This window comes from Thermobia domestica, chromosome 4, assembly GCF_964235325.1.
Source record: "Thermobia domestica chromosome 4, izTheDome1.hap1.1, whole genome shotgun sequence".
In the NCBI taxonomy this organism is placed as follows: Eukaryota; Metazoa; Arthropoda; class Insecta; order Zygentoma; family Lepismatidae; genus Thermobia; species Thermobia domestica.
In genome coordinates, this window is record NC_137457.1 from 266,636,242 (window position 1) to 266,651,194 (window position 14,953).

General features: G+C 35.5%; 1 protein-coding gene across 2 annotated transcripts in view; it reads left to right on the forward strand.

The window, feature by feature from the left end:
- LOC145683502 (ABC transporter G family member 23-like) overlaps window positions 1–14,953 on the forward strand; it is a 259,118-nt gene that overhangs the window by 148,348 nt on the left and 95,817 nt on the right. For both annotated transcript variants that reach the window (XM_081754841.1, XM_081754842.1), the window contains exons 6-9: window positions 366–456; window positions 3,050–3,268; window positions 10,949–11,040; window positions 12,467–12,665. In XM_081754841.1, coding sequence (XP_081610967.1) covers window positions 366–456; window positions 3,050–3,268; window positions 10,949–11,040; window positions 12,467–12,665 — 601 coding nt within the window. The remainder of the gene's footprint in view (window positions 1–365; window positions 457–3,049; window positions 3,269–10,948; window positions 11,041–12,466; window positions 12,666–14,953) is intronic.

A 14,953-nucleotide genomic window follows, 5' to 3' on the forward strand; every position in this document is an offset into this window, starting at 1 on the left:
TTAGTTGTAGAAACAGGACCTTGGCGATATTGTTGTAGAATCTTCTTTCCTTGCCCAGTAATCTATAATCCTTATGTAATTAGAACTCTCTTTATAAAATTGTAGCACTCCTGTTTCAACGTTTGTTAATTGTTAGACCTTGATATATATTTTGATTAAATATTTTGTACTCTGTCTATAGATTCAAAGAGAAAAATCTAACATTTATTACAAATTACAAAAAAATTCTAAATTCAGTAAACTGTGTGGAATAACATTGGGGAACAATAAGTATATCTGAAATTCTCTGCAGTTTCTCAAGAAGTTAATTTTTCCTATAATTATTTAACTTATAAGTAATACTTTTTAACATTTTTTTTTTTCAGAATTTGGAAACACCTACTGAAATTGACAGAGGATAAAGTTTCAATTGTGTTAACAACACATTATGCAGAGGAAACTAGACAGGGGCATATGGTAAGCTACAATAAATTCTTGTATTGTATCAAACACCGAGCGTAGTAAGATACTTCTCGTTTTTTCAAAGTTTCTGCATTCAACTGCTAGAGCTTAGTGTTCAGATTTAAGGTTAGTGTAAAGGGACAAGTTTTGCCGATAGATGTCACTACAGTCTTCGTATCTCACATGAATTTATACCTTTCGCGAAAACTTTCAATTTCTTTTATAAATTTCAACCCAGAGACTTCAAATTTTTAGAGAAGGAACTTCATAACCTATTAAAGCGGACAATGTGCCGATTTTTTATTTAGAATTTTCTTCATTGTTGAAACAGTTCCATTGTTAAAAGTTTGGATATCCATTTCAACAATTAGCCATTTCAACAATGAAGAAAATTCTAAATAAAAAATCGACACGGATTATTGCCTTCGATAGATTATGAAGTTCCCTTTCTAAAAATTTGAAGTTTGTAGGTTGAAATTTCTCGAATCGTGAATTTTCGTGAAAGATAAAAAATATATGGGAGAGATACGAAGACTGTAGTGCCATCTATCGGCAAAACTTGTCCTTTTAAACCGATCTTACGTATTTGAAGTAGTTTCTATAGGAAAATGATGTAAAATTCTAAAATAATTAAGTGGCAAATTTAAAAAATACATTCTGGAAAAGTAAAACTTGAAGAAAAAGTAAAAGAAAGAAAAAATAAACTTTGTTCATAAGGATGACAGCAGAAAAACTAACTTGGACCATGTTAACAAAGCCCAGATCGATACACTTTTCACATGAAACGATGTGTGGTATATCTATTACATTTAGTTAAATAAGTTACCGTATTTATGAGAACATAAGCTGCATTTTTTGTCCTAAATTTTGGTTTGAAAAATCATGGTGCGGAATATAATCGAGATTTTTTCCCCTCAGATCATAAATGGGCAGTTTCAAAATGACATGTACACGTATCTTGTAGGTTGAAATTAATACCATTACAAATTTAATCCAGTTATTTTTGTAAACCATCAAAGACTTAACAAGTGTTTTTGTATAGTGTTAAGCGTTCCAAGAATACAGGGTGTAAATAATGAGACTTCAACATCTTAAAGCAAAACAGCAGATAGAATAATTTATGTACTATACTTACTATACCTGAAGATGATAATGCAACTAAAGGTACAAACACACAAGCAAAGTTCAGTTCAGCACACTTGTACAGTTCGCAGCAAAAAAGAAAAAAAACTGCAACATGAGCACGTAAGTTTATTGTGAAACGACGAAGACTTTTGCTCCAAAATAAGTGTGCAGTGGAGGACGCCAAAGTTTCTCCTGACGTGATTCGTGACACTTAGACGTTATGTTGATTCCCTGCGCTGTTAGACGTAGTTTCACGATAAACTTACTTGCTCATGTTGCAGGTTTTTTGCTGCCGACTGTACATAGGTACCTTGGGTGGCGCGCAGAATGTCAAGCCGATACTCGATTTCACGCCATGTGTTTCGGAGCATGTCTTCTGTGACAGAGATTATGACAGTCTTCCTGCGCTTTTTCAAGTCCAGTAAGACGTTTACTCTTGTCTTTGATGTACGCCCACAAGAAGAAATCTAGAAGAAATCAAGACACATCGCACGGGATAAAGATGTCTCGCTCTCTGCAATGCGATTTAGTATAGTGCATGCAAACACTTTTCGCTTTGGTTGGTCATCAAGCCTGAGTTCTTGTACAAGTTGTACTTTGTATGCGTACAAGCGCAGTCGATAGTGAAGCACTTTGTGAAGTGTCGAACGTTTCATACTAAGTTCTCTCGCTGTTTGTCTAACTGACTTTTGTGGACACCTTACGAATGACCTCCGCACATTTTCTACAACCTGATCATTGATTATGGGTTTACCACCACCGAGTCCATTCATAGCATTGCAGGTCGTCAAAAACTGATCACACCATTTCTCTATAGCCTTGAATAACGGAACATCCTTGTTGTACATACGATGAAAGTTTCGTTGCACTTGAATAACTGATTTTGTTTCAGCATACAACCATATCACCATTGCACTCTACTTTACAGTCTTCATTTTCAAACAATCAATTGTTACAGTGCTACTACGGCTATTACGCGCACTAAAACATTATGACAGAAACTTCGTGAGTTACTGCTTCTGCTCCTTCACGAATCACAGCTGTACGATGTGAAATGAATGAAAAAATAAAATAAACTTTCAAAATGTTGGAGTCTGATTGAGGATACGCTGTATATCCATCTTCACTCTAGTCTCCCTACTTAACTAATGTTACTTCTCGTTTTAATGTTGATTACCATAGAACAAAATCTGTAATAGGTAGCGAGAAGTAATTTTGTGCAATCAATTAAGCAACACAAAAATATATTTAACCTCCACTCTAATCTCTCTACTAAAACCGGAAGTGGTAGAGGTCTTTTTTACTTATTTATTTATTTATTTATTTACTGTATATGATAAATATAAACTGTTAAGTAGCAGAGTCTTTATATTTATTTTTGACTTCTTCTGACACACACACACATCCAACAGTGACACCTATACTCCTAACAATGATGCCTATTCTACTGAAAAGTAACGCAAAAATTTTTGACTGAAAATAGGTTGGTATTATGAGAGCTGGTCGCATGATTGTACAGGATGAACCAGAAGTACTATTGTCCGCTTTCGAAGTTGACACTTTAGAAGAAGTATTTCTGAAAGTTTCACAAGACGAAGGTGACCTCGATCTTATGTCTCCTGAAGGTGAAGCAAGAGAAAGCGTAAGGTTTGTTCAACCGTCGAACAGGATTCCTTCCGAAAAGGATATAGCTGAGACAAAGGTAAGAACTATAGTAGGCTACTGAATATATTTTACTAAACACTAAATGTATTTATCCAGGGTTCATAGTGACCTTGAAAGTCAGGAAAGCTCAGAAAAATTCAGGAAAATTAAAATGAGTCATAAAATGTCTTGGAAAGAAGGCTTCACAACATGTCGAAAATTAGGAAACTTTGCTATATTTGACAAAAAAAGTCAGGGAAATATTTGTTTTAGGTGCCCACAGTTGACATTAAAAATACCTGAAAGAATTAAGATAAACTCAAAAAGAATACGATAAGAAAAAGGCGGAAACAATTATCTTCAGAAAAGAAGAAGCTTAAGGAGCACCGAAAAGTATTAAAACTTCAAGATATGAAAGAAAAAACAACGAATTAAATTTTAAAAAATCAAATGACGTAGAAGAAAGAAGAGAAAAGTTTATTGGTTGTAAATAATCAAAAGATAGGTAAATTAAGATATATATATATATATATATATATATATATATATATATATATATATATATATATATGTATACTTGTTTGTTTATGTTTATGAGCATTCAGAATGCCTAGATATTAAACATTGTTTGGTCTAGTGATTTATTGTATACCAAATACAGGAAATTTGAGTCAGTGGAAAAGCAAGCTTATACTATATTGAAAAAATAAAGAGCGTTGGAAAGTAATGGGAGTTTTGCAGGGCGATTTAAAAATGAATATTTTTCTAAACGTAACAACCATAAATGATAGGTTTGCGGTATCACAAGTCAGGGAAAATTTATGGCCTATGTATAGTTTTAGAGGTCCAGTCTTACTTTCGAAAAAATGATAAAATTTCACTTATTTCTGTTAATATTAGGCTTGGTTAAGTCAGTTTAGGTTAGGTTTGGTTACGTTAGGTTAGGGCTAACAACTTACATTACTGTATTCATATTCCCTTATGTGCGCTTCCGGTGCGTAGATATAGTCTCTACAGTATCGTTCATTTCTCATTTCGACAACATAAATTACGATGCCATTCTTAAATGACACAGAAATCAATTACAATCCCTTTACTTTAACTCATTTCTCCTGTAAATCTTTTATTTTTATGTACTTCTGAACCCCTTCTATTAATCATAGCTCAAATTTATTTACTTAGTCATAGAAATTCAGGGAAGGACAGATATCGATAACAGAATTTAAGCGAGAACCCTGTTATCAATGTTCTAAAATACAACGGTAATGTTAATAAATGTTCTAATACTACTTTGTGTCCTTCATAGTTTTGTGTTATAATCCTTCACAGAAAATAGTACTGTTCACTGCATGATGATGTCTTAATATTACAATAGACTTATGTCTATTTGATCGTGGGTATAAAATAAAATCAACTATTGCGTAGCTCCAGAAAGATGTTTCAGACATCAGAGTAATGACGAGCTGGTGGCCTTGGGGAAAAGCCAGCAAGCCGCTGATTTATCGCCAGCGGAATCCGCGGAATTCTTTCTCTTCCCCAAGATCAAAAAGGATCTCAAAGATAACCGTTTTGCCACCGTAGAAGACATCCAAACCTGAACCGATGGCTGAACTTCGGGACATACCTAAACAGGACTTTCAGTGTTGTTTCCAGCAATGGCAGTAGCGGTGGAACAAGTGTATGTGTTTTCAAGGAGCCTATTTTGAAGATGATTAATTGACTGTGTACCTATATTGTGGTAATAAATAGTTACAACGAAATTCCGGAAACTTTTTTGCCGACCTTCGTATATTGCGTAGATTTTGGACTACATTATATCGTTTGTATGTGAATATAGAGAAGAAATATCGAAATTTGTAATGATATATTTTCAAACTTTCTGAAGCCTTAATTGAAAACCTGTTAGAGCCTTTTTCCGTGGCTCCGGTATCAGTAAAGGCAGGCAGGGAAATTTGGTGATTCATAGCTCTTCCGCTAATGAAATAATTGTCAAACAGTGTTGGATGTTTTATTAAGGATATACAAACTTAATAAAGGCTTGTAAATATTTAAAATTATTACACCCCCCATCAGCTTGGTGTCTGTGTTGCTAATGGTGCCGAGGCAGCTGTTCACGCAGCCCGAGTTTATTTCTCTTCTACTCACAGTGCTACTAAGGCGGTTGTAAAATTGGATTTTCGTAACACATTTAATGAGCTTCGCCGGGATACTATGCTTGCCGCAGTGATGAATAATTTTCCTTCAATTTATCCATATGTTTATCAATGTTTTGCTCAACCAAGTGACCTGTTTTTCAACGGAAACACTATTTCTTCTCAGAGAGGTGTACAACAAGGTGATCCCCTGGGCCCAGCACTTTTCTCTATAACCATTCACTCTTTAGTTAAATAACTGGATACCGAATTAAACATTTGGTACTTAGACGATGGAACAATTGGTGGTGAACCCGAGATAGTTCTTTCATCGTTAATAGAAATAAATAAGAAGGCTCTTGGCTTGCGTCTTAACTTTTCTAAATGCGAGATTGCTTGTCTTGGAACAGATGAAACTGCATTCGACGAAATCTTTAGAAGATTTAATGAGGCCGCACCAGGCATACGCCCTCTAACAATTCAGAATACTTGTCTTCTGGGTGCTGCTCTCACGTCGGAAGCACTCACTAACGTGCTATTGAATAAAATATCTACTTTAGAATTGTTCTTGTCTCGACTTCCTTCAATTTCAGCCCATTCAGCATTTTTCCTTTTACGAGCATATTTGTCAATCCCTCGCTTAACCTATTTTTTACGATGCTTTCCATCTTGGCATGAAAGTTCTTTGCTGGAAAAATATGATACTGTCCTGAAAACTGGTTTTGAATCAATTCTGAACTGCTCCTTAAATGACGACTCTTGGACACAAGCATGTTTACCTGTTGGTTTGGGCGGTCTTGGTATTCGACGAGCTGTGGATATGGCGATTCCTACATTCTTAGCGTCATACCACGGATCTCTGCGTTTAATCGAAGCTCTCCTTCCACAGGGTTATTGTTTGGACCCAGATGGTTCAGTTCAAGAAGGCTCTAATAAGTGGGCAAACTTAGCAAATACAAGCCTTCCGGAAATTAGCAAAAAGTGTTATCAGTCATCTTGGTATACACCAATTGCATGTCAATTACATAAACATTTGTTACAATCTGTTGTTGTCCCGGAAGATAAAGCCAGGCTTCTTGCTGCTTCGTCTCCCGAAGCGGGTGCATAGTTGATGGCGATACCTTCTCCGCCTTTAGGCCTTCATTTGTCAAATGAAAGCTTTCGAATTGCTGTAGCCTTACGTTTAGGCTTAGCAGTTTGTGAGCCTCATCGCTGTCCAGCTTGTGGGGATGAGATTAACCAACGTGGCCTGCATGGCCTTTCATGCATGAAGAGCGCTGGTAGATTCGCCCAGTGTGACCACCCAGCAAAAACATTTCGTACTAACCTATGCAGAGAAAAAGTACTAGATTTGGGGGAAAAAGTACTATAATTTTATCTTCACCCATTTCACCTTATTTATAACCTTTTACGATATTAATATCTTATTACAAGGTTTCCGGCAGCTCTCCCTCCCCCTATGGGTGGGGAAGTGAGCCCCACATTCTTGAAAAAAACAACTTTAAATTGTTACAGTCAAAATTCGATACAAACCGTGCAAATCACGTTCACCCTTCTAATTTTGACTTTACACTCCAAACTAAAATCATAGCAGAATCCCTGCTTTAATGTCGTATTAGAACTCACTATAAAAAAGACTAAAGTAACACAAGTATGACAAATATAGAGGATGTCGGGAGAAAACAAGAAATATTATAAAATGGGCTTATTGAGAAAATCGAGTTTTAATTCCGTAATAGCCTACTGTTTAAAAGGACCACCAAATATGTATTATTGTTTACTGTGGTCATTTATTAGTTGGAGGTGGCGACCGGACGACACCTATGTCCCTCTTCCGCTCTTGTAAATACCACTGTTGAGAAAAATAAAACAGACAGAAAAAGTTACAAGAACAGTAAAATTTTCGTACATTGCCAAATTTTCATCCCAAATGTATTTATGAGACAAGAAGAGGGGAAAAGTACTAGATTTGTTGGTGAACGTACTAGAACATTAAAATATTACTAAAGGTACTAGATCTAGTACGAAAGTGCTAGCGGTAGTCACACTGGATTCGCCCGACATTCCTCTGTAAATGATATAATACTACGAGCCCTCAACACAGCTGGATTTCCTTCAATACGGGAACCTTCTGGTTGCTGTCGTTCGGATGGAAAGCGACCAGATGGGATGACACTAGTTCCATGGATGAGAGGAAAATGTTTATTGTGGGACTTCATATGCGCTGATACATACGCTCTTTCAAGTCTCCCTCTGTCAGTAATGAACGCTGGAGCTGTTGCTAATCGCAGAGAAGCTGAAAAGCAAAGAAAATACAACAACCTTCTCGAAAAGTTTGTTTTCACTCCAATCGCTATTGAAATCAGTGGTGCTTGGGGTGCAAGAAGTCTTGAATTTATTAGGGAGGTAGGAAGACGCATTTCTTGTGTTTCCGGCGAAGTTCGCTCCACAACTTATCTTATACAGCGCATATCAATTTCTATCCAACGTGGTAACGTCTCGTCGGTCCTTGGCACTTTACCACCTGGCAAGGAACTGGACAAGGTGTTTCTACTCTGAGAAGAATTGTTTTATTTATAATAGGTCTTAAACAATAGTTTTTTTATTAAAATTGTATATCAATAATATTTTAATTTAAAATTATTATTATTAGGACATTTTACAGTTTTGCTACGCAATGGAGAGATTTAGCTTGGGAAAGCCAGATAGTCATTGAATTCACACTTTGTTAGATTTCAAACAATTCTTGGATTTATAGTGTAAATCTTATATGTAGGCCTATATGTAATCCGTTTACGGTTATAACTATGACATTTCAGAGTTCTGTAAGATGAAGGTGATAGGGAAGTGATAGGAAGGTGTGGGAAAGAGAAACACATACATCAGATAATTTGTTCATTTCTCACTTGAATAATCAGAATTTTATTTTAATAATAGGTAAGCACTCACCAAAAGTGTCAGACAGAGGGATTATTCCTGTTAGTGGAGTATCGATGATTACTAGAAGTGGTAGTTTTTAAAATATTTCATGAATAATATTACCTTGTATATTATAGAAAAACCGAGACATTTGGGGTTTTGGACTTTTTTCTTCGAAGAGAGGCAGAAGAAATAAAACCATTACATCTGGAAAATCTATGCATGTAATAAATACATTACTAATTATATTAGATGAAATGAAATGATGGCTTTCAGTATAACGTCCCACCAATATGGGCAACCAGGGCAAGAGTGAACACTTTTTGTAAATCTAAGAATTGTGGTGGAATGGTGACAGAGAAAAACGCAATGTATTCTCTGTGTGAAAGACTGTTATCTCTAATAACATATACAGTTTAATTCCGGCAAATCAAGCAGAGGATACAGAGGAATAACATAGTTTTGACGAAGGAAAAATTTTATACTCTTGCACCATATGGTGGGGTAAGAGTAAACATTGGTTGGGGCAACGATGTACAGTCGAATCAAAACATAGAAACGTAGGCATAAACACTAAAAAAACTACATTGAATCATAGATATATGTACTGGTTACACGAAACTAAGGAACTTATAAAATACCAAACAGATTAGTGTCAAATGGAACTGCCAACAAATGTTACAGTACTGTATATCATACATGTTATAATTACAAAATATGAAAATAGGATAAATCAGTTCAACGTTCATCACGAAGCACGAAAATGTTACTTGCGGTGCACACAGTGGTCACACACGTACACAGACTTCCTTTGATTAAGATTGGAACATGATTCGTGAGACCACTCGTTGCATATGATACAGGAAATCCTCATTTCACCGTTTGGTGTATCTGAAAACAATTTCCCACTGAATTGGCTGGGCGTACCCATGAGTGTGGATGACTTTGATGTGAATTTCTATCTTATTTTGTGTTCCCGTGCGATATGACATATTCTCAACAACTCGGGCTGCGAAAGCCTAAACGATAATGCAAACGTTTTGTTAGTAGTCTACAGCCGGCAACTTCTGTCTTACCTCTGCAAATGTTTCTTACTCAATGTTACATGTTGGCTCCTATCTTTTCTTTACCCAACTTTAAAACAAGCGACAAGTGTGAACGTTCACACTTGCCCCGTACACTCTTGCCCCGCTTCAGGCATCTTCCAATAATTGCCTGCCATTACTACTTTTTTCTTTTGCGCACCGCTGATAAGAAATGCGAACTTATACAGCTTTTCCAGGAAATATTTCCAATCCTGCACCTTCAACTGAAACTATGTTATAAACTGACACTTACCTACGAATCTTTTACTTCTTTCCTTTTGCAATAAACTTTCTACCCTGCTGCTCTTCACACTGCACGCACACGGCTCCCCTCCTTTTCCGTTCCTACATGTGTCATGCCGAACTAATTTTCAGCATTCGTTTGTTTACCGACGTTGCCACTTCTTCGTCAATAGCATTTTCACTCTTGCCCCAACGTTCACTCTTGCCCTGTTTACCCATATACCTTACAGGCTAAGGGAGACGATGATTAAGCCAAGTGAATGATATGGAAGAATTGGTGAAATGAGATGTGGAAGGAAACAGGAGTACCCCCGAGAAAACCCACGGACACTATGTTGTCCACCACAAACTTACTTGACCAGGGAACGAACTAGAGACCCCACACATCAGAGATAAGCTTTGTACCACTGAGCCACCGTGCCACCCTAAATGTATTTAATATATAAAACAACTTATACAACAATATCAACATCAAAATCCACAAAATCAATAACAAAAATATAACGTTGCGAAATTGTATAAGCCTATTGTGAAATAAAGAAAAACAACTGCGAAAAAAGGACCGATCGTAGTCTGAACTTTAAGGCAAACTTACTAAATTTTTAGAAATAATAAAAATTACTATAACTTATGTTAAAATTGACCTATAAAATAATTTGATCTAATAGTATTTGCTAACTTTCTCGTGTAGCAAAACATAAAATATACTGCGAAATTGGGCATATTTGTCTTATTAACCAGTCAATATATTTATCTTTATTTCTTTTGTTTTCCTTTTTTAAATTTATGTTCTTCTGCCTACCTACCTTCCATTCTTTCTTACTTTCTTTATTTCTGAAGTATCAGAATTTTTGGAGACCAATATTTCCTAGAATTTAGATTTCTCATAATTCTTTTCAAAAAGGAAACTAAAACCTTTGTATAGTTCTCAAATGGTCATTCTGAAATATTATAATTTCATGCTTTCCAAAAATATTGGAAGAAGTAGCTATTCTAGAATAAATACATATTTCAGTCCGTACCTACGATGCAAATAGCTTTTGTACTGTGTTATATTTGTTGTATTTGTATTATATTTGTTTAGAAGGATATTGTGGTATTCGGTCAACGTCAGTTAAACTCGCAAAAAAAAATGTACACTAAAAAACACAAATTAAACTTTTCTTGTTGTTGCTGTGGAAAGCTACGTTTCCTGATTGTCCAATAGATTCGTTTTGTATATATATATAATTGGTTAATTCAATTCAAACAATATTTTCTGTGACGGAAGTGTTTGCAATCACACTGCTACCATGTTTGACAGATTTTTCCTAATGGGTTCCTACATTACTAATAACTTTTTGCTTTTCTTTTATTAAGAGAAAATGTTCGCCAGGAATATGTGTCTGTAAGGCGTCACATTTTATTGGTTTGGTTTGGAAGACTTTCATTGTGCTGTTTCGAAGTTACGGGTAAGTAGCTATATTCAAAATGTACATATTTATTTTAATATCTTTTATGATATACGCTTTTGGTGCATACAGTCCTCTTTTATGTTTAACAGATATTATAAATTATCCGAATACTATATGCAGTACTTACGATTTTGTTTCAGGGAGGCTTCGCTAACCTTATTACTGGCAATGTGAAAATTCTGCAAAATATTGCATAATATAGTAAATAAAATTTCGGGGACTTAAGCCCCCCTTAAATACGCAACTGACTATATGTATTTTTGTGCAAAAAAAAAAAAAACAATTTTACAAGTGATTTGAAATAGAAAAGGTTTCTTTATTTTAGTTTAGAAGAATATACAATGAATTCTAATTTCGACAAATTCATTTGAAAATGGTAGTTTACTCCATTAATAGTGATATCTACCAAATATTGCGCATTTTCATAGATTTACATATTGAACGAAAATATTGTGTTTTCGTTCAATATGTAGATTTAAAATGTAATAATCTAACGTGGTGTCATTTTCGAAAAAATGCAACTTTATGTTGAATTGACAACACTGTTAATCTGATGTTGTTGCAGAGTATTCCCAATAATGTTTCCATGTTGATATTTCAATCGTACAGTGTTTTTTTTTTTTTTTTTTTTTAACACTTTGAGTGCTGGGCTCTGAAGTGCAGCCTTCCCCAAGAATGCTGGGCTTTTTTGCAGTCTTTTAAAAAAAACATATCTCAAAATCTACAGAAACTAAAATAATACAACATGCACCGCTTGCTCTTTATCCTTATATATAATATTCTGTATTCCAACCACAAAACCATTACAAATCAGAAATAACATTTACCCGCAGTGCAAGGAAAATGAATGCGAATACGAAAATTATTATCTCAGGATTATTTACCTGACATTATTTCTGTTGCTACATAGTCTGGATTATTTTTAGAATCGTCCACTGTCACTCAATTCCGTTTCTTAACTGAATCGCATTGAATCGTCCGACAGGCTCTTTCTCGCCATTTTGGTGGTCAAACAAGAAGCCCATGGTTTTTGAACCCTGGCGGTAACAAGGTATTAATTAGGATCTTCACAGCATCTATTGACAAAATTCCGAACTGTGAAGTCAAAGGGATATTTCGAAATTGCTAACTCCGTATAATGAAGGAGCAAAACCATTCAAATACATGCTGAATCAAATCACGTATAAATACGGAACCCGCAGTCTACAAAAGATCAGCTACTCCGTAAAAGTGCGGAATTTGCACTCAAAGTGTTAAAATCTATTAGTTTGGAACTTACAAAGACGTTTCAAGATAATTAGTCCACTCTGTATGTAAAGAAAAAAAAGTAATCTCCAATAAAATATATCAGGTTAATATGTATCACATTTAATTAACTAAAACTTCCTTTTTATCAGTCCTCTTTTTTTCCTTTTTCTTTTAGATTTGTTCTAACTGCCCTATTTCTTCCTATCGTCCAAGTCACACTTGTGTGTGTTGCTGTGGGTGGAGATCCTAAATTCGTGTCAGTTATTATGGTGAACGACGATGCAACTGAAGAACGATGCAATCAGCAAGACAAGAGAAACATTTCTTATAGCTGTTGGTTCGTTGGGTGTCTTGTAGATACACATAGCAATACAGTAAGTTACAGTAAATAATCTTCACTCACTAAAATTAGAAAAAGATTTCAATGTTAATCTTGAAAACTGCTTCTTTCGTTTTTGAGTAGTTTAAGGCATAAGATTGATGAACTCCATTAGCGTACGAAAGGAAATGGTTCTGGGTTCTAACCCCTGCCTTGAGCTAGGGCTCTTCCGATAATCGAATAATCGATAACAATTCGATAAGATTTCAAAATCGTTTCATCGATAAAGAATTTTAATTTTATCGAACTTTCGAGACTCCCGAAATGATTGAGACTCTCGAAATGTTCGAGACTCTTAAAATGTTCGAGACTCTCGAAATGATCGAGACTCCCGAAATGTTCGAGACTCCCGAACTGTTCGAAACTCTCGAAATGTTCGAGACTCCCGAAATATTCGGGACTCTCGAAGTGTTTGAGGCACTCGAAATGTAAGAAACATTAGAAAACTTCGAGACACTCGAACTGTTCAAGAGTCTCGAATTGTTTGAAAGCAGCAAATACAGAAACATATCAATATGATCGCATTTGTCGAGTCGCTTCGGGGTTAACGGAGTGTTCGGAAGAAACAATGCATTCGAGGTTATCATAGTTGTATATAATATGTATTACATATATGCAGGGAGTTCATATTAAAACCTCTCCTTAGCAATGAAGTGAAGAAAAAGTTTTTTTCCCCACAGATCTGTACAAGGTTTAAGCAGTCTGTCAGAAGAAAGAAAGAGGAAGAGAAAACATGCAACACCCGAATGGAATGGAAGCCAAGTCACCATTAGTCTACTAATAGTCACTTTGCCGATTGCGCCAATAACGGGTCAGGCAGAAAAATAATTTTACATGTGATTTCGATAAATACAACTTTGCAATAACTTATCAGATGAAAAAAGTTGTTTGATTAGTTTGGCTGCAAGAAGAAATCATTGGAGAGGTGAAGGAACCAAACTGTCCATCACTACTTTTGATAACACCCAAAACTTCGATAATACTCGAAATGTCGATAATACCCGAAACTTTGATAATACTCGAACTTTCGATAATACCCGAAACATCGATAATACTCGAAATGTCGATAATACCCGAAACTTCGATAATACTCGAAATGTCGATAATACCCGAAACTTCGATAATACTCGAAATTTTGATAATACCCGAAACTTCGATAATAATCGAAATGTCGATAATACTCGAAATTTCGATATCAAATACTCGAACGGTTTCGAGTAACCGATGACAACTCGATAAATTTTCACTCCCGAAGTTCGATAGGTCCTCAGCCTTCTCGAACACCCCTACCTTGAGCAAGATATTATGCAAAAATAAACCTGTTGATTATGATATTTTTATGTGTATAAATATGTTTGGCTACGTGTGTTTGTGTGTGTCATATAAAAGTACTTTTGCTAGCATTTGAAGAGAGATAATGGCGTGATAGTACAGCGTTTCCCAACCTTTTTCAACTTGCGGCACACTACGAGTGTTACTTGGATTCTCGCGGCACACTTACAGATATTATTATTTATAAATATAAAACACAGCGGTATTTTTTCTAGCTCTATCACTGGTTTTCCCCCGTGGTAAATTATTATGCTTATTTTTTTTATTCTAATTTAAAAGTAGAAAACAATTGCAATGAAATATTGGACTCAGGTTTATAAAAGTACGCTTTCTTTTTAAAAACTGTATCCAACCTTTCACTACGAAGGAAGATCACTAAATAACGAACAAACAAACAAATCTCTTCTACTTTTAAAGCATAAATGTAGGTACTTTGTCGAAAGGATTGAATTATACTTTAAATTTAGTCTGTTAGTCTGCAGCAATACTGTTAGTCTGCAACAATAAAGAAGCAATAATGGCTATAACAATGATAACAAATACTTTTTCCAACATTAGAAATGTACAGAACAGTAACTTGGTATGAAACTTAAAATGAAATGAAATCTTTGAGTTTTACGTCCCACGGTCATGCCGGTTAGGCTAAAGGAGACGGTGAGGATGAGTAATGAATGAAATGGTGAAATGAAGAAAGTGGGAGGAAACGGGAGAACCACGAGAAAAACCACACACACGGTGTTTGTCCACCACAAAGTTCACTTGGCGGGGGCCGGGATCGAACCCGGGACCCCAAGCACCAGAGGTGAACGCTCTACCACTGAGCCACCGCGGCCCGTAAGTATGAAACTTAAAGTTGTAGATTCAAAGTAGAGGTTCAAAGCAATGTGAAATACAAATATACATTTTCCCCTACGTTTTGCAAATTAATTTGCTATAAAATTAATATTTTTT